Source organism: Apaloderma vittatum, unplaced genomic scaffold, assembly GCF_000703405.1.
Source record: "Apaloderma vittatum isolate BGI_N311 unplaced genomic scaffold, ASM70340v1 scaffold9274, whole genome shotgun sequence".
Classification (NCBI taxonomy): domain Eukaryota; kingdom Metazoa; phylum Chordata; class Aves; order Trogoniformes; family Trogonidae; genus Apaloderma; species Apaloderma vittatum.
In genome coordinates this window covers 7,244-28,368 of record NW_009712089.1, presented here as the reverse complement: position 1 = coordinate 28,368, position 21,125 = coordinate 7,244, and the positions used below count along the sequence as shown (strand labels likewise).

The 21,125-nt window shown below is 45.7% G+C and overlaps 1 protein-coding gene across 1 annotated transcript; it reads right to left on the bottom strand.

Moving 5' to 3' along the window:
- Window positions 1-2,903: 2,903 nt before the first annotated feature.
- Window positions 2,904-18,578, bottom strand: SVOPL (SVOP-like; the record flags this gene model as incomplete). The annotated part of the gene is made up of 14 exons (XM_009867856.1): window positions 18,500-18,578; window positions 17,380-17,471; window positions 15,929-16,027; window positions 15,419-15,490; window positions 15,178-15,302; window positions 13,661-13,724; window positions 12,401-12,526; window positions 10,849-10,977; window positions 9,178-9,251; window positions 7,432-7,634; window positions 6,159-6,270; window positions 4,975-5,056; window positions 3,404-3,493; window positions 2,904-3,017 (listed from the first exon to the last, which is right to left on the bottom strand). Coding segments are annotated over exons 1-14 (1,461 nt in total), but the record flags the coding sequence as incomplete, so codon positions are not given.
- Between the last annotated feature and the right edge of the window lie 2,547 nt (window positions 18,579-21,125).

Below are 21,125 nucleotides of genomic sequence, written 5' to 3'. Positions count from 1 at the left end.
CCAGCCTCAACAGTTCTGTGATTCTGTGAGGGTGACCATTCTGACAAAACAGTGTGATCAGTGCACACTGCAGTAGCACAGACTTAAGAAATTGGAGGCACTGCCTTTGCAACATTTGAAGTCTTAAAGATTAGCAATGCCTAGAAGTCCTAGATAGCCTGTCACCAAGTTTAACAGTGCTTCCAGAGGAAGGTGTGTGTGTGTTTTTCTCTGGGCCTTAAGTTGCAAGCACAGATTTGTTAGGAGGCTTTAGAGCATTCAGAGGTGAAGTTGGACACCAACACAGCTTCACACTCAGGTTGTTCTCCCAGTGGATGATACTGGAGAGAAGAGTGTAGATGCACTTCTGCAGTCCAGTTACTTCTCTGTATGCTGTAAACTGTTTGGAAATGTCTCTGTTTAAATAAGCAAGTGGGGAAGAAAAACAAAAATCAGACTGAACTTTCATTTTGTGGTCTTGAATGTCACCTTAAGAATCGTCAGAATTTGCCAGTGCTATGAGGTTTGAGATGTTAAATTTAGCTAATTTAATGCAAATGAGATTTGCATAGATAATTGAGGAATGCTGTTTTGTTTTTAAAGGAAAGTACTGCATGGCAAAGACTAGACCTACTTTGTGTATTCCCACACTCACCCTTTGCCTCAATCCACTATGTGATGGCTGTTTTCCTGGGTTTTTTGGTGTTTGGATGGTTTTTTTTATTTTTTTTTGTGGGGGATTGATTTTTTTCTGTGTGGAGTGGCACTACTAATAGCACTAGTAAAGAGTCTCCATCTCACTTCATGGAACAGGTAGAAAGCATCTTTTTATTGAATCATAAGAAAGGGAATGTCCTTGAGAAATTTGCCATTTGTCTATACAAATCATAGCTTTTACACGGCTCCGTTACAGTTTTTTTATAATGGAAATGGTTTGGAGAAGCAATCAACATCAAATGCAGCTCACAGGAAATGACAGATTCCAAAGGTTTATTTTTCTTTCCTACCCAATCCAACATCAAACACTTTCATTTTACTTGCTAAAAAGGGGAAAGAAAAGAATAATACATAAAATTAATAAAAAGCATATGAAAACCAGCAGAAATGGATACAGGGGAAAATAATACGCATTTGGGTATGTTCAAGTGGTTTTGCCTGTGATAGGTAATCCCCATGGCTGCTTTTGAGAGTGAACTGATGCTGTCCTAATAAACTGAAACAGGAGTAGATACGCTTTTTAAATGTCATTGTCTAGATTTCACAAAAAAAAATTCCTTACAGATTTTTTATTTAATTGGTTCATTTAGACCTAGTTTTAAGGAAGACACCTATTGCCTGAAGCCTTAGAACTAAATATTGTATGTTAAGGAGCTTTTACATTGTGTATTTAAATTCCTGTATGGATTGGATGACTGTACTGTGTGAGGCTCTTGGAGGATTCACTCAATGGTCATGATTCAGCAGTCCCTGAATGACTACATAAACAAATGCAGTATTTCTGAAATGACCATGAGAGTTAGCAAGTTGTATGTAAGATCTGATGGTGGCTTCTCCTGAGTACACAGCCAGTTCTGCAGATTTTTATTTTTCTGTCCTTTTGAACTGTGCATGTAAGGGCCAGCAGCTGAAGCTTATAACCCTTATTTGTAGCCAGGAGGGTAATAATGCTATTAAGTCCACAGGAAAAGGGGGGATCTCATTAAGAAATCATTATGCTCCTATTTATCTTGACCACTGTTAGCCAAACTTAATCCAACTGTAGCTGAATCAAAGCTTTTATATCTAAATCAGTTTTAATGAAGTGCTTTTCTTGGTAATTATTGTAAATCCAACCATTTGAAGGCTTAAGTGGCTCTCTGGCCTCTGTGCATGGGATTGAGTTTCACCCACAGGGGAAGAATAAGTTACTTTGTCCACTTCTCACTTAAACTTTGATTTATTTTCCCCCGGTCTTTTATGAAATATCGCACAGATATTTTAAATGACATAACACAAAAGACGAGCATTTGAAGAAGCAGACAATGATTACTGTGTTGCTTTTCTGAAAACCCTAAGGCTTAGTGTCCCATGCACCTTGGAGAAACCTTAGAAAATGTGACCTGAGGACGTTAAGTGTGTGTATATATATGTAACATGTATGTGTTTGTATATATGGTTTTTTTTAAAAAGTCTGGTTCCGAAGCCCACATAAAATACTTTGATCAAACATCTGTCTTGCTCTAGGCTGCTAAAGAATGTGGATTATTGTCTTCTGATTTCAGCAGGTAAGACTATAGAGTAAAAGGCAGTGTGGTGCGGGCATGCTGCAGGCATGACATGAAAATTTCCATGCCCTTGTGGCTGAATCAACTAGAATCAGAAGCCCTTACCACCTTCTGTAATTAAACCAGTGTGACCTGTGCATGGGAGGCTGTCTGAATTTAAACTTTCCCCTTTAATCTTTACGCTTAGCGTTTTGGCCGATCGCTGTATAGGAAACACTAGCCATGGTGGCTTAGCCAATGGACTGATGCAGTTGGGGCTTTTCACTTGAATTTGATGAGGAAACGGCTTTCGTTTTTCAAGGTGTTCTTTGTATATCTGCTGTTCTCTCTCCCTGCAGCAAAGGCAGACCGGAATGGGTGCGAAGCAGCAACGTCAAGTTGGGAATGGAGATGCTAGCAAAAAGGTGCTTCTGCTGGCTGAATCAAACGTGCTGGCCTAAGGAAGCTGGATTTAGGACAGGCCTTTGGTTTGCTCTTTTATGAGAAATAAGGTGACAGTGCTTTAAGCTGCTGCAACAGCACTTTCCCTGTGCTTGTCTGTCAGACCTTATTTTGGCTTAGCAACCCTCTGAAGGGCTTGGTTCAGATTCTGGCTGAATCATAATCTGGTTTGTAAGTAGTGTTCAGATAGGCAGCAACCCCTGGCATGGTAATACAAACCTGCAGCGCCCTGCCCTTGGTCTCGATGGGCAGCGTGAGCGCAGAAATTGCACACACGACGCACACGGATGAGAAAAGACACAGGGCCCCGGTGAAGGAAGCGTTCATGAGAACCTGCGGGTCAGCGAACAGTTCAAACATCAGCGCAGAGGTATGGCGGGTGGGCTGCCAGTTAATTAGTAATTAAAGAGTGGACAAAGGGTCACAAACACCCGAGAGACTCCAACGGTGGAAAAACAATGTCTTCTGAATCAAAGAAACTCTCAGAAAGTAACACATACTAGCAAGCTGAGCTCTGTGAAGAGATTTTTGCAGATCTGCATCTGAGAAACACTGCATAAGTACTCTGTATAAACATCAGATAAAGAACTAATGAATTGTGCAGGGTGGAGCTGAGTACGTCTGTTAATTTTTATTCGTGAACTTCAAAGGCTTCTCTCTGTATATTTGATAGCAATGATCGGCACAATGTTTACCAACATTATCAAGCATGTTCTTACTTGTGATATAAATGGGGCCACCATAGCTCCAACACGGCACAGTGATCCACTTGTTCCCATCCCTAGGGCTCGCATTGTAGTGGGATAGACCTAAAACAGGCCAGAAGGAAATCTGATTAGTTTTTCTTTAATTCAGAGAGAGCCATTACAGTATCAAGGGCAGCTAGTGGACTATGATACGAAAAGAAATAAAGGCTCCCTTGGGTCTCTTTTGCGCCATTACAAATCTACCTCTTTTTTTTGCCCCAAGTAAAGTTTTAGGACAAGTCAATCCAAGCTGAATGTGCTTCCCTTGCTGTTTGCTTACCACCACCTTTCTCCCAGCTGTGCTGGGCAGCTCACATCAAAGGCACAGAGGATAGGCTGGGTGCTAAAGGAAGAATTCAATTTATATTGCCAAGCCCTGTATCTGGAAAGCAGGAGAAAAGGATATTGTCTGCAGCCTTCAAGACTGCCTATTTGTTTGTATGAACAGCACTTTGGTTTAGGAGGAAAAAACAGATCCTGATAAGAAACCTCCAGGCTTAGAAGAATTTGCTTTGTGTATTGTCTTTTTCACAACTACCCAACACCTGTGCCAAAAAAACACTTAAAACATGTATTTTGCTTAACATTACTTAAGTCCTCTTAATAGCAATAGATTTTAGAAAGTATAGTCATTGGAAGCCTTAGTTTAAATACATTACTGGGCCAAGCTAATGGATGTGAGGTAATTCAAGAAGAGTTCAGGTTTGTGGCCAAAAAGGGGATTTCCAAGTTTGATTTCACTCATTGATTAAATTGTGAGTAGCATTGGTTTATGATATGGCTGTTGCAACATTGATCTTTGCATCAACAGCATCCAATTCAGGACAATTAAAACATTGGTATTTACTCAAGCCTGGTGCATGCTTAAATAATATAGTCTACTATTAAAAGAAGTGTCAGGTCAACACAGGCAGCTACTTCTGGTTTTTATCACTTTACTCAATCTGCAAGCAAAATAGATTTAACTCCACACAATTGTTTAAAAAAGAACAATGAAACAAACCCTGAAATGCACACTTAATCCACTGAACTCATGGCTCCAAAACAGTATGAAGGGCAGGCTCTCTGAAGGATCAAGACTCTTTGTAGACAGAACACCGCAACTTCCCTTAAGTGAAAAAATAACGTGTGTGTATATATATATATATAACCTTGTATACTACCTCATATGACTACACCAATCCCTTAAGTGTTGGAAAAGGTGCCTTTCAGCAGTAGCCTCTTTACAAACTTTGCAGGGGTTGAAGAGGGGAAAGACTGTGGGGTTTGGAAAATGGTGGTACACAACATCCTCAAAATTAATCTTAGTAGTAGCTGACCAACAAATGGCTCAGTAGGCCATTCCTCTTCCACCTGCTCTTGTCACTTCGAACTAGTTATCCGATTTTCTTTCTGCTTTCACACAGAAAACAGTGTGGCCAGGAAGCCAGGGATGCTTAGTTCAAGAAACATGTCTCTAACTAGTTGATAAATGTGACAGTATTGCTGGGTATAGGCAAATGGGCTGCTCCAGAGCAGCTTAACATACGTTCAGAAGGACCCACCTCTGCTGTGTAAATGTAGATGGTGTTGAAGTTTGCTGAAACCAAGGCACGCAGCATAAAGAGAAACCCAGTCATGCCTGCACTAGAGAGAAAGCCATATGGAGCAAAGAGTTAGTATCGCTGAACAGGGATCAGCAGAGACACAGAATATATTCACTGTGCTAAGGCTTTTACCAGTTTACTGTAAGGAGAAGGTGGTTGCTAACAAGGGTAATCTTTCTTTAGGCCATTGATGAGGCATGACAATGGGCTATTGCATTGTTAGATGTCCTTTAGGCTGGGGTTAAAGGCTGAAGGGAATCATCTGAAAAGGACCATAGTGGCTCAGCTGGTGCCTTCAGCATTGCAGAATTCCAGCCTAGCACTCACTTGCAGTTCCAGCATAGGACTTGCTAGCAAATATGATGGCCAGGTTCCCTTTCAGGGAAAATTGAAAATGGTAATAGCAGTACAGAAGCCAATGCCTTACGGAATGACTCTAAGCTTCCCAACAGGGGGTTATTTATCTTAAGGACTATTTGCAGCCTCCCACTCCCATCTATTTAGGCAGCCCCTGGGGCCAGTGGCCCATGGGGCAGGCAGCAGGGGCATGCACCACTGGCAACCAGCCATGAGGCTACCAGCCATTTTAGGGGAAACTTCAGCTTGAAGCTATCCTGATTTTCAGTAACTGTTCAGCTCTGCCAGCTTGAGTGGGTCTTTATTACACATGCTCACAAATCAACCTGACAACTACAGCACTCATGTCAGCCTTCCTCTTGATGCCTTGAGCTCCCCTGGAAGTGCCTGACTCAACAAGTTAGAGGAGACATATGTGGCATTGACTAAAAAAAAAACAACAAACAACCAGAAAGCAGAGAAAAAGGAAATGAAAAATGTGACTTCTTTCTGGTGGGTGTTGTTCACATAATTTTTAATTTTCTAGACTGCCAGAAGGCAGCTTGTTGAATGCTTAGGGGAAGCCATGTGGGCTCAGTAATACAAGTGAGCTCCTCTGCACCCTATTGCACCACAGCATCTCCTGCTGCAACTTTCCCAGGAAGAGGAAGGAACCAGCCAGAGGGGTTTTTTTATATATATAAGCATTAAAAGCCTGACTAGTGACCTGAGAATATCATGAGTATTGCCCTCTGCCGTCAGCATTGCACATCCCCCAACAAGACCTGCATGCTGATCCAGACTACCTCGAGGTGCAGATATTAAGGAGAAGAAAGAATAGGGCCGTACATCCCATGGTGATACATAGGCTCAGTCGTCTTCCAAGGAAATTGATGCCAAGAATGTTCAAAGGATTTACTAGAGAGAAAAAGGAAACCCATAAAATGCTAGATGCCCTAACTGCAATGCAGTATCTATCTTGATAGACCTTATGCAGCGTGCCTCAAAAATTCCTCTCAGCATCCCCATTGTCTACCAAATACCATATAAAATGCACAAACCCAAATATTATAATTTCCCAAATACCCAAATATTATAATTTCCCTGCATGCCCCTTTTTCATTCATATTTCCCCTCGGGGAATGGAACCTGTCCTTCTCCGTAATTGCCCTGCTGTACTAAGGCAGGACACCAATGCCTGTCCTGAGCCACGCAAGGAAGGCACCCGCTGGGTGAGCACCGCAGACCTGGGTTGTTTCACTCCCTCTAGCCACAACCCAGCCAGATACCGGGGTCCAGAGTGCACCCTGTTGAGTCCCACCATGAGCTAAGAGTCCAGCAGGCACAGTCCATTTCTGGGCTGGTCCCAGCCTGGATGCACCTGCAGGAACCAACACCCAGTTACTTTAGAGCTCAGTTACTGAGACATGAACCAGGGAAAATGTTCACCTCCCAGGAGCATCTGCGATACTAGACCACACACACCATGCCAAGCTCTTTCAAGGGTACCATGTGGGTGCCATCCCCCAGCGCTCCCGTGCTGTACCAGGAAGCATTCTGGTCTGCTGAAGATTTCTTGGCCATTTAGCTGTCCTTTACTGTAGTGCTCCGCACAGGACCCGCTTCCACCATCTATTGGAAAGTAAGCTACTTGTGTGGAGCATTCATTTATATAAACCTGACTATTTTCAATCCTTGGTTATTTACAACTTTCCAAAAACTACTTGCCTGGGAACTTGGGAAGCCAGGCTGGGTTCTGGTAACTTAGGAGCAATTTCCCCTGGAGTTTAATCAAGACTGTAGGTACATACTAACTGCAAAGGAGATCTTAGGCTCTGCTGCGTTATCAACAGAGGCCAAGGTATTCACCTCAGGAGGAATGCTCTCCCTTGCCCTTAGCTCATGGCCTGTGTCCCAAACCTTCATCTGAAGAGCCTGTGCCTGGCACTTGCCACCAATGCTGAGGACGTTTCAACCTCTGGCATGTCACTAAATGCATGCAAAGCTAAAAAACTTTGCATCGAGTATTGTCTGGATGTAAAAAGAGGATGACAAGACAGGAAGGGGAGAAGAGGTTACGTGCGATCTCTCCAACTGTGCTGATGATCATGGTCTGGTAGGCAACGGGTCCAAACAAGTGGCAATGGCAGGGGCTGTGGCTCTCCTCAGAGTCATCACCCGAGTCCTGCACCAGTGGTGCTGCAGAGCCACAGACGAGGTCCCGCTCCAGTAACTCAGCACTGGCCAAGATGACGCCGTAATAAGCAAACGCTATGCCAAGCCTGAGGAGGAGCAAAATGCTGCTGTGAGTGGGAGCAATGATGGGGAAGGTGAGGAAACTGAAATGCAAGTTTTGGGTGCCCTGGACCCCTGCTGCACACACAAGCTGTGCATGGTAAACCTGCTTAGCCTGAGCCTAGCAGTGGCGTGGGCACCCATCAGAGCACTGCTCACCTCACTCACGACACACTGCTACCACCTACATACATGCACCTTTCCTCCTTGGACCCCACTCCAGCTCATAGATCATCTTTTTGTTTGCCCCTTAATGCTTTTTCTTGCTCTGCAGCAGGAGGTGTTCTGCAGTCATGCTGTGGAAAGCATGCCCCTTTTGTTTCTTTCCTTTAAGCGGAGACATTTCCAAACATCAGGGCCTGATGCTTGCAGCTCACATGAAGCAATTGTTCAGGTTTTTTGTTGCGGTTTGTTTTGGTTTTTTTTTTACTTTTTATCTTTTTTTACCCAGGGATTTTCAAAACGAGTTTTCATTGACTGGCTGGAGAGTCTCACATCACACCCTGGCTGGCTGTCAAGAACACAGCACTGGTGATGGCAGCCTGGCTGTGTCATTATCAAGTAATTCAGCATATGCCTAATCATAAGCAGGCTGAGAAGTAATTTTCACTTTTTTATTCCCTCCTGGCAGTTTCAGAAATGAGCAGCAGAATCTGGGCTAGGAAACAAGCTGCCTGGGGAGGCAGGGGATGCTCAGGGTGCAGGGGTTGGGAAGGCAAGCCCAAGAACACACCAGCAACTCCGGGGAGGACTAGGAGAGAAAGAAGCATTAAAAAAACCAAAAAGCAAGATATTTCATAGCACTCATACAATCTGAGGTGAAAAAAAAAAGCATAAAAAATTCAAGACCTGACTTAGCAACATTTTGGGTCAATGAGTTCCTATGGACCCATTATTTATGCATTTCCATTCCAGACAGCAAAGTCAATGAAACATATATTACCCTTGCATACAGCTACCAGGAACATTGCATATGAAAACCATCCCTCTTCAATCTTAATTTTCCCCGGCCAGTGGCACTGGTAACAGTTAATGAGTTTCTGTCGGAGTCGTATTTCACTGATACATTGGCCGGCCTGCAAAGGTGGTACATTATCCCTCCTCTTAAGAAGATCAAATTTACACCAAGAAGAGAAGCAGATCCATGGGCACATTGCTGGTTCACACTACAGGGATGTGTGGGCTCTCTCCTGCAACTTTCATGTGACTCCCATTCCATCCCTCCCCTGAGCCACCCTGTCCTGAGGAAGGACTCATGGTGCCCTGCACCATCCTAGGTGTTCAACCTTTTTCCGTCTGTGTTAACACCAACCGACACAGAGTGTCTGAGGCATGGTCTGAGACCAGGACAAGCCTAAGTTGACCCATGCCCACATACTTCCCCTTTAGCTGCCAAGAAGCTGCAACCACCTCCTGAGGCAGAAGTGGTGCCTTGTAATGGCAGCATCAATGAGAGAATTGCTCACATCAACTGAGAGAATAAGCTGATAAGCAAGAGGGGGAAAAAAAAATACGTGTTTTTTTTTTTACCATATGATCCATATCTGCAAAGTAGTTCTGAGGTATTTGGGGTGAATGAGGTCCTTGAATCTTCCTCTTCTTTCCTGCAAATCATTGACAGAAATACTTTTTTTTGAAAGCCAACTTTTATACAAAGGCAACTTCTGCAGCAACAGCTGACACTCCAGGACCCCTGCACTCAGCCCAGGCTGCTGATGGCACAGACAGAAGGACAGATGGTGCAACACAGCACCCTGTCACCCCTTTGGAGAGAAAATCCCTTCTTTCCAAAGGATGCCCACAGGAGAAAGCACTGCAAAGGATGGAGGAAAAAAGAACACCCTGAGCACTCTCAGCTCCCACAGGAACCCCCTCAGCTCCCATCGGTCTGGGTCCAGCATGACCATCATGGTGCTGGAAGGCAGACCTAGTTGCTGCTGGGGGCCAGCACTGCTGGCCCCACTGACAGCTCTGGTTGCTCCTCGTGCTGGGGAGAGTGGTCCAGCATCTGCTGCTCTGCCTGTGGAACAAGTTTATGAGCACATAAGCCTTGCTGGGAGGCCCAAAATGCAGGCAGAGAGACAAGCAGGCACTGAGGGGCCCTGCTGCTCCCCAAGACCCAGCAGCTGCCCCGGTATCCCACCACCAAGGGGAGATGAGTTCACAAGGACTGTTCAAGTTGCCTTAATTTTTATTTTCTTTGTCACTGATTGAGACTGAGAGGGTGTGCAACTAACAAAAACCCTTCCCACAGCCAGTGTGGGTCTATTACATAAATTTAATTAAGCTACAGGGAAGCTTTAATCCTAATTAATTCCAATACAATAGCACCATCTTGCATGAATTGCTAAGGACAATGCCTGGTGCCTGTGGGATTGAATAAGCAGCAAAGAGGTCCAGGAAAGGGGCTTAAAAGAGCTGGATAAAAATTTTGAGGCCCTGGACAACAGTTCTGTCCATCCTTCCTCTCTCATGTGTCAAAGGAGCCACCTGAATAAGCCCTCCCACCCATCAGTCAGCAGAGCTCTGGCTGGGGTTAAGGGGGAACTAGCCCCACATGCAACACCCACATATGCTTTTGGGGATTTTGGTCCAGTAGCAATCAACTCCTGAGCTGCTTACAGGTGAAAATGGTGGTAGCTGTGAAATGGTTTCTCCTACTTTGTAACTTTCTCCTGGTCTGTGGCTCCACACTCAGAGACCTGGGGTGCTGCCCAGTAGACGAACCCAACCCATGGCTGGGGAAAGCTTCTGGTAGCGATGGGTTGATGTCATGCCAGGGGCCCTTGCAGCCCAACTGGCCACAACCCTGAGAGGGACTCCAAAGGGCAGATCCCAGGTCTCATGGGACACCCTTGGGGATGGATGGGCAATAAGAACAAACATACTTTGCCTGGAGCCCTTTTTTGTGGTAAAGGAAGCAAATCTCTTCTCAGCATGATATTTTTTTTTCCTGAGTGAACAAAAAGAATATGGAAAAAAACCAGAAAACTCAATTCCATTTTGAGGGCCAGGCTTACTGTCTCTCCAGAAGAAAAAATGACATCTTCATCATCACATTCAATAGTTGTTTGGAAAGAAGCCAGGTGAAGAGGGGCAGAGAGGCAGAGTGAAATATGTTTGTGGGTCTTGCTCCTGCCCCCAACCACAGATGCTGTCAGCTCTGCCAAGGGTCTGGGCAGCCCTGTGGGCTCACTTTACCTTGGTGGGCTCCCTCAGCTCCCCTTCAGGTATCGCTGCCCCGTTCATCTTGGCTATCCTCCCCAGCGTGGCCAGGGCAGCTGCCGCGTTGCCTGTGGACACGTTGTACCTCGCCGACTCTGGGATGAACTGAAAGTGGAGCAGCCTTAGAGAGAGACCCTTTCTGCACACCTCTGTCCATGCAACCCCACTCTCAGCTTCCCACCATGCCCAGGAGCCCAGCCAGGTTAGCACAGGGCACTGCCTGAGCTGGGACAGCCTTTCGCCTGCCCTCCTCCCTAGCTGTGCCTTGAGGCCCCCCTGCATGTCTCAGCCCCTTGGGTACCCCATGTTGGGGGTTGGCAGGAGGCTCAGCCTGCCAACAAACCCATTTCTTGGTCCAGTTCCCAGTGGTCTGCTACTGAGCTGTCTGCAGCAGGCACTCATGAGAGGTGGAAGCCAAAGGCACAGGATGAATATAAACAACTCTTAATTAATTGAAATTCAAAAAGGGATGAGCCATGTGTCTCTTAAGCAAAAGTCTTGGAAGACTCAACAAGGCTATTAAAAGAAAAAGGGAGGCACAGATGAAATTTAGGAACCAACTCACTTATCACTAGCATTTGCAACATTCACCCACACTTGGGGTGCTCTTTCCAAAATAAAATACCTTTTTATTAAATGATGGCTCTATGAAATTATAAGCAATTACATCCGTATCACTGAAATATGAATTAAAGACTCCTTTTTTAAAAGGTATGTATGCTGACTGTGTCTTTTTTTTCCTTCTGGACAAAAACCTTTTGCTACCCATTTTTTTTCTGGCAAAAACAGTCAGGGAACCCAAACAACGAAGTTACATGGGTGGATGTTCACAACAAACTTGCATTTGACTGCCTAGGTCTCACCTCAGAGGGACTTGCTCATTTATTCAGCTGCAGGAAGGGCTTTCACATCTGCATGGCCTGCACTCGCCACAGTTTAGCACTGCAATGCCCATGAGCACTTTCAGTAGAGATTTCCCACATCACTCCCCATGAATAAGAGAAACCTCATGTCTGCGGCTGATGAAGCATGAGTAAACCTGGGGAAGCCACAGTTGACCCTGACACCCATTTGCTCAGTGAACACTTTACTGAGGCTTTTTTCCTCAGCCCTAGTAAATGTAAAGACTCAAGAGGGTGAGCTGTGGCCAGCACTAGACTGAAGATATTATTTGTGATTTTTTGCATGCTCTGCCTAGCCTGCCTTCCTCATGATGCCTAACCCATCACCATGGTCCCTGGGTACTGCAGCCTGGGGTCATGGAGGGTTACAGCAGAGCAGCAAAGCCAGAGGGTTTGCAAAGCAAAGCCAAGTCATCTCCTGCAGGGTGACATCTCCCCAAGCAGCTGGTCTGCAGTCCCCCAAGGCCATCAAGACCTTCTCAAGCCCCACAGATGGGAGGACTGTAGTGGTGAAAAGAGGATGTAAGACAGGCCCAGGCTTGCAGGGAGTGAAGGGCAATGCCTCTTGGTGGCTGGGGCGAGGCCACGTGGATGGCAGTGCTGCAGGGGAGAGGAGCTATTCCTACCTTGAACGCCAGGATGAGAAGAATTCCGGGGATGGAGGCGATTCTGATCAGCCACCGCCAGCCAATAGCTGGGTTCACAACTGATGCCAGGCCAATGATTAACAAGGATCCTGCCAACCAAAACACCTGTCCAAGGGAAAGGAAGGGGTTGAAACCTGAACACATGGTGCAGATTTGTTTATTTTCTTCCCTTCTGGTCTAGTTCCATAGATAGGTGGGGATCTGTGCTGAGGAGTGCTGCAGTTCAAACCATGCCATCCCAAAAGCTCTCCGGGAAGCTGCGCTTAGTCTGAAGGAAAGAAGGAAAGACAGACAAGGATTTGGAGAGGGATGGCTGGAGGTAGTCTTAATTAGCTCCAGATGAAAATAGATAACTTGCTGTGGCTACCATTGTACTTAAAGCCACTTTTGTCCTTCCAACTGCTTCTCTGCTAATGCTCACGCCTGTGAATTTTCCTCTTGTCTAAATCTCTGCAGGGAAGAAGCAGATTTACAAGCATCGAAGGCAAAAACAGGCCAGATTTCCACTGCTAGGAGTTGGTGGGTCTCCAGTAGACTCAATGCCAAGTTACACTAAAGGAGAATCTGTCCCCATAATTTGCAAGTACATTCCTCCCCAAAGTTCACTTGTTGCTGTTAGGAGACACGTCCCTTTCTAGGGGTCAACCCAAGGGAACTCAGTCAACACAAAGCACGAACAAATACATAAAAGCCATAGCAAGTTCATGAAGAATCTGTGGGCAGAAATAACAGACTTCTGGGAAAAAAATACAAAATTGTTCTTTTTTTATAAACCTTTGTGTTTCTGATGACGCTTCAGTAATGAAACCCTGGGATCAAACAGGCAGTAACGAGAAGCGAATTATCCCTGCCACCAAGACTGTATACAAACACTTTTGGTTCAACAATCGGATGGATTCTTGTGCTTGATAACACCTCTGCAGATCATTTGCACGTGCAGAAAGTGCCCACTGCAGAAATCTGGAGTAAGCAACAATCCACGGCGCACTTGCTGTGGTCTTTGCCCAGCAAGTGGGCACAACCTTACCAGTATGTCCCTGAACAAATTCAGGACCATCTATGCTAGCTCTATCCTGCACAAAAATCTGGGCTGTTACTGATCAGGGACAGCAGAACACAGACAAATGTGAACAGTCTAGAAAAAAGGTTGATATGCTAGAGACCCAGCTTCCAAACAGCAGTGGGACAAATCTTTCAGAACTTGGGGCTAGTAAAAAACATTAATATCCTCACTCTTACCTGAGTTAAGGGCAACATGTATCCTCGGTATTTGGTGGGCAAAAATTCTGTTTTTATGATAAGCCTAGTGAAAAAGGGGGGAAAAATGCAGAAATACAGCAACAATTAGAATTTCTATATTAATCAAGTATCAGTTCATCTCAGTCAGTGCCGGACATTGCTGCCTGTAGACAGAGTACCATCCCTTTTCCATCACTGAGCACCTAGAGATGGAGTTCACTGCCCAGTATGCCTTCCACTTGGGCAAGCACCAAATTATACGTAAATGAGATGCAGGGCATGAATCCTCTTCAGGCCACAGCTCTGGAATGCAGGTGGGTAAACACTGCAGTCTGTGCATCAGGAAACCTGTGGAGTGACTGAGGTGCCAGCATAGGAATAGAGTATGTTTGTTAGAAATGAACAATTTTTAGTGAATTGGAACAGTTTTCCTCATTTAATGGAAACCAACCCACTTCTTAATCAAATAGTTGGATAGCCCTTGTGAGAGGGCCTGACACTGGTATCTCACAATCTTACAGGTGTGAATTATGCTGCCTTGTCTGGAAAGGGGAGGGGAGCGGCGGGGAGAAACCAACATTGACTCCTTCTCTCTCAGCTATTGAAGTGTTTTACAAAACACACAATTTCTCTTCATCCTCATTTGGCTCATTAGCAGCCTCCGCAGCTGGGGATGGGGGCCCTCCTGTAAGGGAGGCTGATGCATGCCCCAGGTGCAGGGTACCTTCTCCTCCCAACAGCACCTATCTCCCTTCCTGCCCTTCAGCAAAGGGTTCTTGGGTCAAGATGACCAGTTTTGGGCTTTGCTGTGTAGGCAGCAACCAGGAAACATGGAAGATGCTGAAATGTTGCATTTGTTTCCCTGATAGAGTAGAAAGAAATAATTTGTTTTGCCAAGATTCTAGTAAAGTGGTTGTTAATATTGTGAATTTCTCCTCTCCTCCTCCACATCCCCCTTTTCCACTCCAAAAGGGCAAAACCTTTCATTTAAGTGGGAACGTTTTACATCAGTTCAAGAAGAATTTGCCACTTAAGCAGAATCGTTGTGACTTTTTTATGAGGAAGCAGCCTTTGCTCATCTGTTACCTGTCTAATTGTTTTTATAATATATGTGCTTAATAATCCCTCTGTCGCTGGCTTAACATAAACCAGCTGCCCCCTCTATTCCAGGGTTCGTGAGTCCTTGGGAACTGCAATTTAGGTCGATCGACCAGGACTCAGTGAAATTACAGAACAGCATTTTGTTTTAAGGTGATGTGGGAATTTGCTCCCTTTCCCACTTCCAGCCCCCATGGAGGCCCCTTCGTCATCGTCTTCTTCAAGTCACAGCTCAGCCATGGCTTTATCAGGCTCAGCGCAAGGGAAACCAGGCGCTCTGCCACGGTCAGCCGAAACGAGCTGAAGGGATTTTCTTGCTGCAAATGAGAACTCAGCCCCCTTGGGTCTCTGGGTGCCTCCACTAACCTCCCCGTGAAGGCTGGTGTGCCACCGCCCCCTGACACAAGGCACGGCCTTACCCTTGTGCGTGTCCCGCCACGCCACCTCCTACCATGGCCCGCAGGAACACGAACCAGATGTAGGATGGGGCAAATGAGGTCAGCAGGGAGAAATAGGATGCCCAGAGGAATGAGAGCAGCAGAATCTGCAAAAGGGGAAAAAAAAATAAAAAATCAGGGTCATCCAACCATGGGCTCAGCCAGGTGCATGGCTCCTGTGGGGCTCAGGAATAGGACATGAAGCCCCCAAGCTTTCACTCACCTTCCAGCGACCATACCTGTCAGCCAGGAGCCCAAGAACTATGCTGAAGACCATGTAGCCAAAAAACACCATCTAAGGGGAATTGAAATGCAACTGTGGAGGGCCCAATACCAGCAGCGTTGGGCAGCTCTGCTCTTTGAACTGTGGGTGAGTTGAGTGGTTTCCATGCTGCAGGACGAACTGCAGTGCCCAAACCATGAGCAAGGTGGCTTTCAGGGGTTGACTTTCTCCATGTCAGCACTCACCGTTTCAACCCTTAAAGCTGGGGATTAGATGGCAAGGACTTCAGAATAAGAATACAGAAGTGAGGGCTTGTTTGGGCATTACAGCTCTAGGCATAGACGTGTGCTCGTGTCAGCTCACTTTCTGGTATTCTAAAGTTGTGCTCCTCCTCTTGTCCCTAGCAATTTATTTGGTCCACTGGGAAATGTACTTATAATGTCCACGGTGGTGCCCCTGACAATGACCACGTGGTGGATGACCTGCGTGGGGTGAACACAAGTCACTCACCGTTGTCACTAAAGCCACCTGCCAGTCTTGAAGCTGCCACTCACATCGGATGAGAGGGGACACAACAGCTATTAACATGATCTCCATAGCTTCAACCACCTTTGGGAACAAGCGTGCATGTTAGCAGGAAAGGAAGCCACAATGAGCCCATGGGGAAAAGCACCTTAATTGTACCAAGCCTAGAGTCATGGTAGTCCCACCATGTCAAAACTGTCCTGTGAACCCATGATGCCTCCACAGTGGTCTGAGCCCTGTGCAAGTATCTAGGTACACTGTGTATCTAGGAAAGACTCACCCTTTGCAGAAGAGACTCTTGCCCAGCTGTGCTAGTGGAAGGTTTTCAACTATCTCTGGAAACCAAGCTGCTTGTGAATTTGGGCATCTAACACAAAGATGACCTCTTAAAACTGTTTTTGATTAAAAGCTTCATTGCTCCATTGGCTCTTTGCCCCAGCAGCTGGCTTCAGTTAAGAAATGAGCCTATCATTTACACATAGCTAGAGGCTTTTACAATTCAGCTGCAATGATCCTTACGGGTATGTCTCTGTCCTACCTTTACCCCCGCCTGGCCTCAGTCTTTTTTGCCCCAGTTCCCAAACCAGAACACCATTAACACAAGATCCTGCCAGTTAGGAAATTTTTCAGGTAGCCAAGAGTGAGAGGAGGGTAGCCCTCCCAATGCCAGATTTCAGAGGGCTTGGGTGCCCTGGGGACGGCATGAAAAAATGCCCTCAGAAGACTGAACCTAACCCTCAGGTACTATTGAAGATGTGTCCCGTCAGAGCTTCCCAGTGGGACAGTGCTTCAGGGCAGGGCCAACCTGCTCAGCTTTGCCCTGAAATAGGTCTGATATCAACTGTGATCAATGTTGGTTTTGGCCAAAGGTGGCAACAGCAGAAATTGTGCTTGAGAAGATAAGTGTGAGAAAACAGGCTGCGAGGAGAGCTATGAGGATGATTAAGGGATTTGAACATCTCTCCCATGAAGAAAGACTGAGAGAACTGGGGCTGTTTAGCCTTGAAAGGAGATGGCTGAGAGGGGACCTTATTATCGTATATAAATATCTGAGGGGTGGGTGTCAAGACGTGGTGCCCAGTAGTAGAACAAGAAATAACGAGTTTAAGTTAGAACATAGGAAGTTCCACCTCAACATGAGGAGAAACTTCTTGTGAGGATGACGGAGCACTGGAACAGGCTGCCCAGAGAGGTTGTAGAGTCTCCTTCCCTGGAGACTTTCAAAACCCGCCTGCATGCGTTCCTGTGTGGCTGCCCTAGGGGATCCTGCTTTGGCAGGGAGGTTGGACTAGATGATCTCTAGGGGTCCCTTCCAACCCCTAACATTTTATGATTCTATAATATGTGCCCCTGGTGCTTATTGTTGTTACTGCACAGCAATAAGGAAAACAGCAAGAGTGTTTTTCAGGCCAGTGCAGGTGGCTGCAGACACCTACCCCAGTGCTGCCCATAATTAGGAAAAGTACGATGTGGAATGTCCCAAACCCAATGGTTTCCACAGCTTCTTCCACTGTAAATGTCTTCTGCCCTGAAAGCCAAAGGGAAAAAAAGACAGAGAAAACAAAAAACAAACAAACCTCATCAACAATCAAATTGTACCTCCTCTTTATGAAATGTCAACGTTTTTCATGCCACTGCATCAGGAAAAAGGCTGGAAACATCTACCAGTTGTGCATTCACTGACCAGCCCCTGGGCATCTGAAACAGCAGCTAGCGGGGAAGAGAGTAGGCTGGGCATGTGGGAAGGACAGCCTTGTACTGAGTTACCCCAGCTGCTTCAGAAACCCATGGTCAAGGACTGCCTCTGGGAAATTGTCCCTTGCCCAAACTGACCGGAGGTTCAGTCCTTGTGCAGCACTGGGGTACGGGCCCACTCCCAGCACGGGTGGTGTGATCTGAGGGTCTGGCTCAGCTCTAAGTCATGCAAGGCAAGCACAACCAGCAACTCTAGGCTCAGTTTTGTCTCCTAAGGCTTTACTCCTTACCTTTCCTACTATTTCAGGAGCAAACAAAACATCCAAAGGTCAGAGCTGGGATGACTTTAAAAACAGACCTGGCAGAAAGCTTTCAGTATATGTATACTTTTAAGTTTTTACTTAAGTAGTCATAGCCATTGTCTCACAACTAAGTCGTCTCAGACCTATCAACATTACCTCTGAAACGGAACAGAACTTCCTGCAAAATTTCAGGAGAAAAAGATTTCTTTTTGCAAATGCAAGACTTTTTATTTATGCTTTTCTACAATTTTTTTTCACTGTAAAATGGTTTTGAAGTATAATAAAAAAAAATATCCAAAGCAAAAGAATTCTTGAATTATCAGTATAGTAAAAAGTTTACACAAAGCAGAGGCCTGAGAAAAATGAAGCCTGCCAGCTCTTTCCACCACCTTAGGTAGCAAGCACCAGTCTAGTAGCTCTGATGGAACAGAAGCAGTATGAATCTGTTGCTTGTGGCTCCATGTACAGAGGTTTTAGACAGCCAGAGTGCCAAGACTGGGGACACTATCTCTACCCTGGCTAGATGCGGACCCAAATTTCTAGTCCCGTCAATACTCACCTTTTGGGGGTTCTTGTCTCTCTGTGTGGATTTCCTCCAAGCTAATAGCATTTTCTCCCTCTTTCTGTGCAGTGGCCATCTCAGCTCCTGCTGGGATCCACCGTTACTGTCAGGCAAGGCAGGAATTCAACTGTGAAAACTCTGGACAGTCACAAATAAGCAATAAGCCAGAAAAACAGCATCCCGCACTACAGTGGAAACATTCAGATGTGCTCAAACATGGGTTTGTTTCAGGCAGCTGCTGGAAGATATTCCTTCCCATAGTTTTTTGATTTTTTTTTCAAAAAAAAGTCCCAAAACATAGAAGCTTCACAAGGCAAGTTAGTTGAATTGAGAGATCAAGCAACACATTGGACCGGCTGTTTTTATGGAAAGTCCAGGGACTGGCTTAGGGAAGGCTGGATGCCTGCTTAGAGAAGAGAACGTGCAATGACTTCTCCAGCCCAAAGGTGAGTGAACTGCAAATGCAGCCAGAAGATGCTGCAGGGGTTGGTATAGTAGTGAACATTGCTTGTTATGCTACACCTACACCTATGTGTACTAATAATAAACTAACCCTGCAACATATTAGTGATAATAAATAATCAGGTCAGCAAATTGAAAGAGAGAAAACAATTTCCAGAACTCCCAAACTCTGATGGAGTCAGCTCAGTAAAAAGAAGTATAATCTCCCATGAAAAAACTTTTAGTTAACAATAAGACTTAGCAAACAGTGCTCAAGATAGCCAGGTAAAGCCACCATTCAGCTTATTCCAGAATAGATGGTGTTAAGTATGACAGAAAACCAGTGCCCTTTGTCCAACAACCCAAACCAAAAAACGGTAAACCCACTCTAAGAAGGCCTAGATAATATGATAACATGTATGACAGATCAGGGAGCAATGTGATAATCAACTGTAATACAAAGTCCCTAAGGGCATAGTATAACATCTCACTTTGAATCATATTAATAACTGTTGAGTTTTTTCCAACCCTTCAAACAAAAAATTAAATATGGAAATATTAAATTAGAGTTTATGAAACTATGAAATATGAAACTGATTCATTGCTCCATGTTGAGTGCCAATAAATCTGTCAAAGTTTAAGGCTGACCAGCCACTAAACTTTGACAAATGCTCTCTGCTATCCCTCCAACACCCTCCCAGGGGAGGATAACAGGGGAACTAGGGACAGAGATTTTGACGTGGAAAAACACTTGAACCAGTTTAATGAAAAAGAAATATAATATTAATAATAACAATGGAAATGTTAAACTATATACAGATATTATGTAAGTATACAAATATATTCAAAGATACAAGAGAATATGTAAATACAGAACCTGCACCCTCTGGATGACAGCTGGGTCCTAAGAAGAAAAGTCTCAGACTGGACATAGTAGCAGGCAGGAGTGCTCAAGCCCAGAGTCCTGATCACAGTGCAAAAGAACAGAAAAGGAGCTGGGCCACTCCTACTGGGGAGGCAGTGGAAGACAACCTGTCCCGTCCAAGGGTGCTCCTCTGCCACATGAAAACAGGAGGTGGTAACACCAGCAGCACAGGGAGAGGTGAGGAACAGCCAATGTCAATCCTGCCAGCACAGCAAGTACCAAAGGCCCCAGAGCTCTTCTTAAGGGCCCTTATATACTGAGCACCATGGGAAGGGATATTGTGATTGGTCCATTTGGACCATCTCCCTATAGGCACAGCTGCCCGTCCTCCCTCACTGTGACTGCCACCAGTGTCAGACAGCCCCAGAGAACTTTCATCCTGGTGCTCTCAAACCAGGACCATCTCCAGGAGCCAAGACATAACAGGACTGGCTGAGGGTTGCCCCTGTCGGAATCAGAAATTGCTACCCCTGGGGAGCTGGGGTTGAGTGAGAGGTGTTGCTCTTTGTGAATTGCTCAGCCTTATGGAAGCCCCCATAGGGGCAGGGCCAGCAAGTAGAAACAGCCATGCAAAGGAACAGGGTGGCCCAGCCTTCTCCTATAACCCCAGCTGCCCAGTGATGGCATGGCTAGCAGGAGGCTAGCACCAAACCCCTCCTCACCCAGTCTGTGCCTTGCCAGCATGGCACTTCCCACTCCAAAACCTGATCCTCTGCCTCACCCCACCCCATCGTGCTAATCCTAATACCCTCTGGATTGCAACAGGGTAGAGCTGGCTTCCTCCCTCAGTGTTTCTGGTCTCCAGTGCTAGATCGCTTGGCCTGATCAGAGCTGCTTTTCCTGGTCAGAAAAGCTCATCTTAATCCCAGGGCAGGGATTAAGCACACAGCTTGCTTTAACCCACAAGCTTTCCTGCCAAGTGCGTAGAGTTGGGGGCTCAACTCAATTTGACAACAACCTCTCCTTTCATGACCTCCTCCCAGGGCTGCTGGACTCAGCCCAGGCAGCATTCACAGCCACTCAGCAGCGACCAAGCAGGTTGCAGCAGGGTGAAAACTAATGGAAGGTACAAAATCCCAGCTGAGAGAGAGGGCAGCATGAGCACGGAAAGCACAGAGTTACGATACTCCCAGGCTGGGTACCTTAAAAGCATTATACTGAGGTAGTTATAAAGAGGTCATTAAGGCTAATGGCAGATTAGTTGGCTGGGTCACATACACTGACCTTGCTGTTACAGATCATTACAGTCCAGCATCC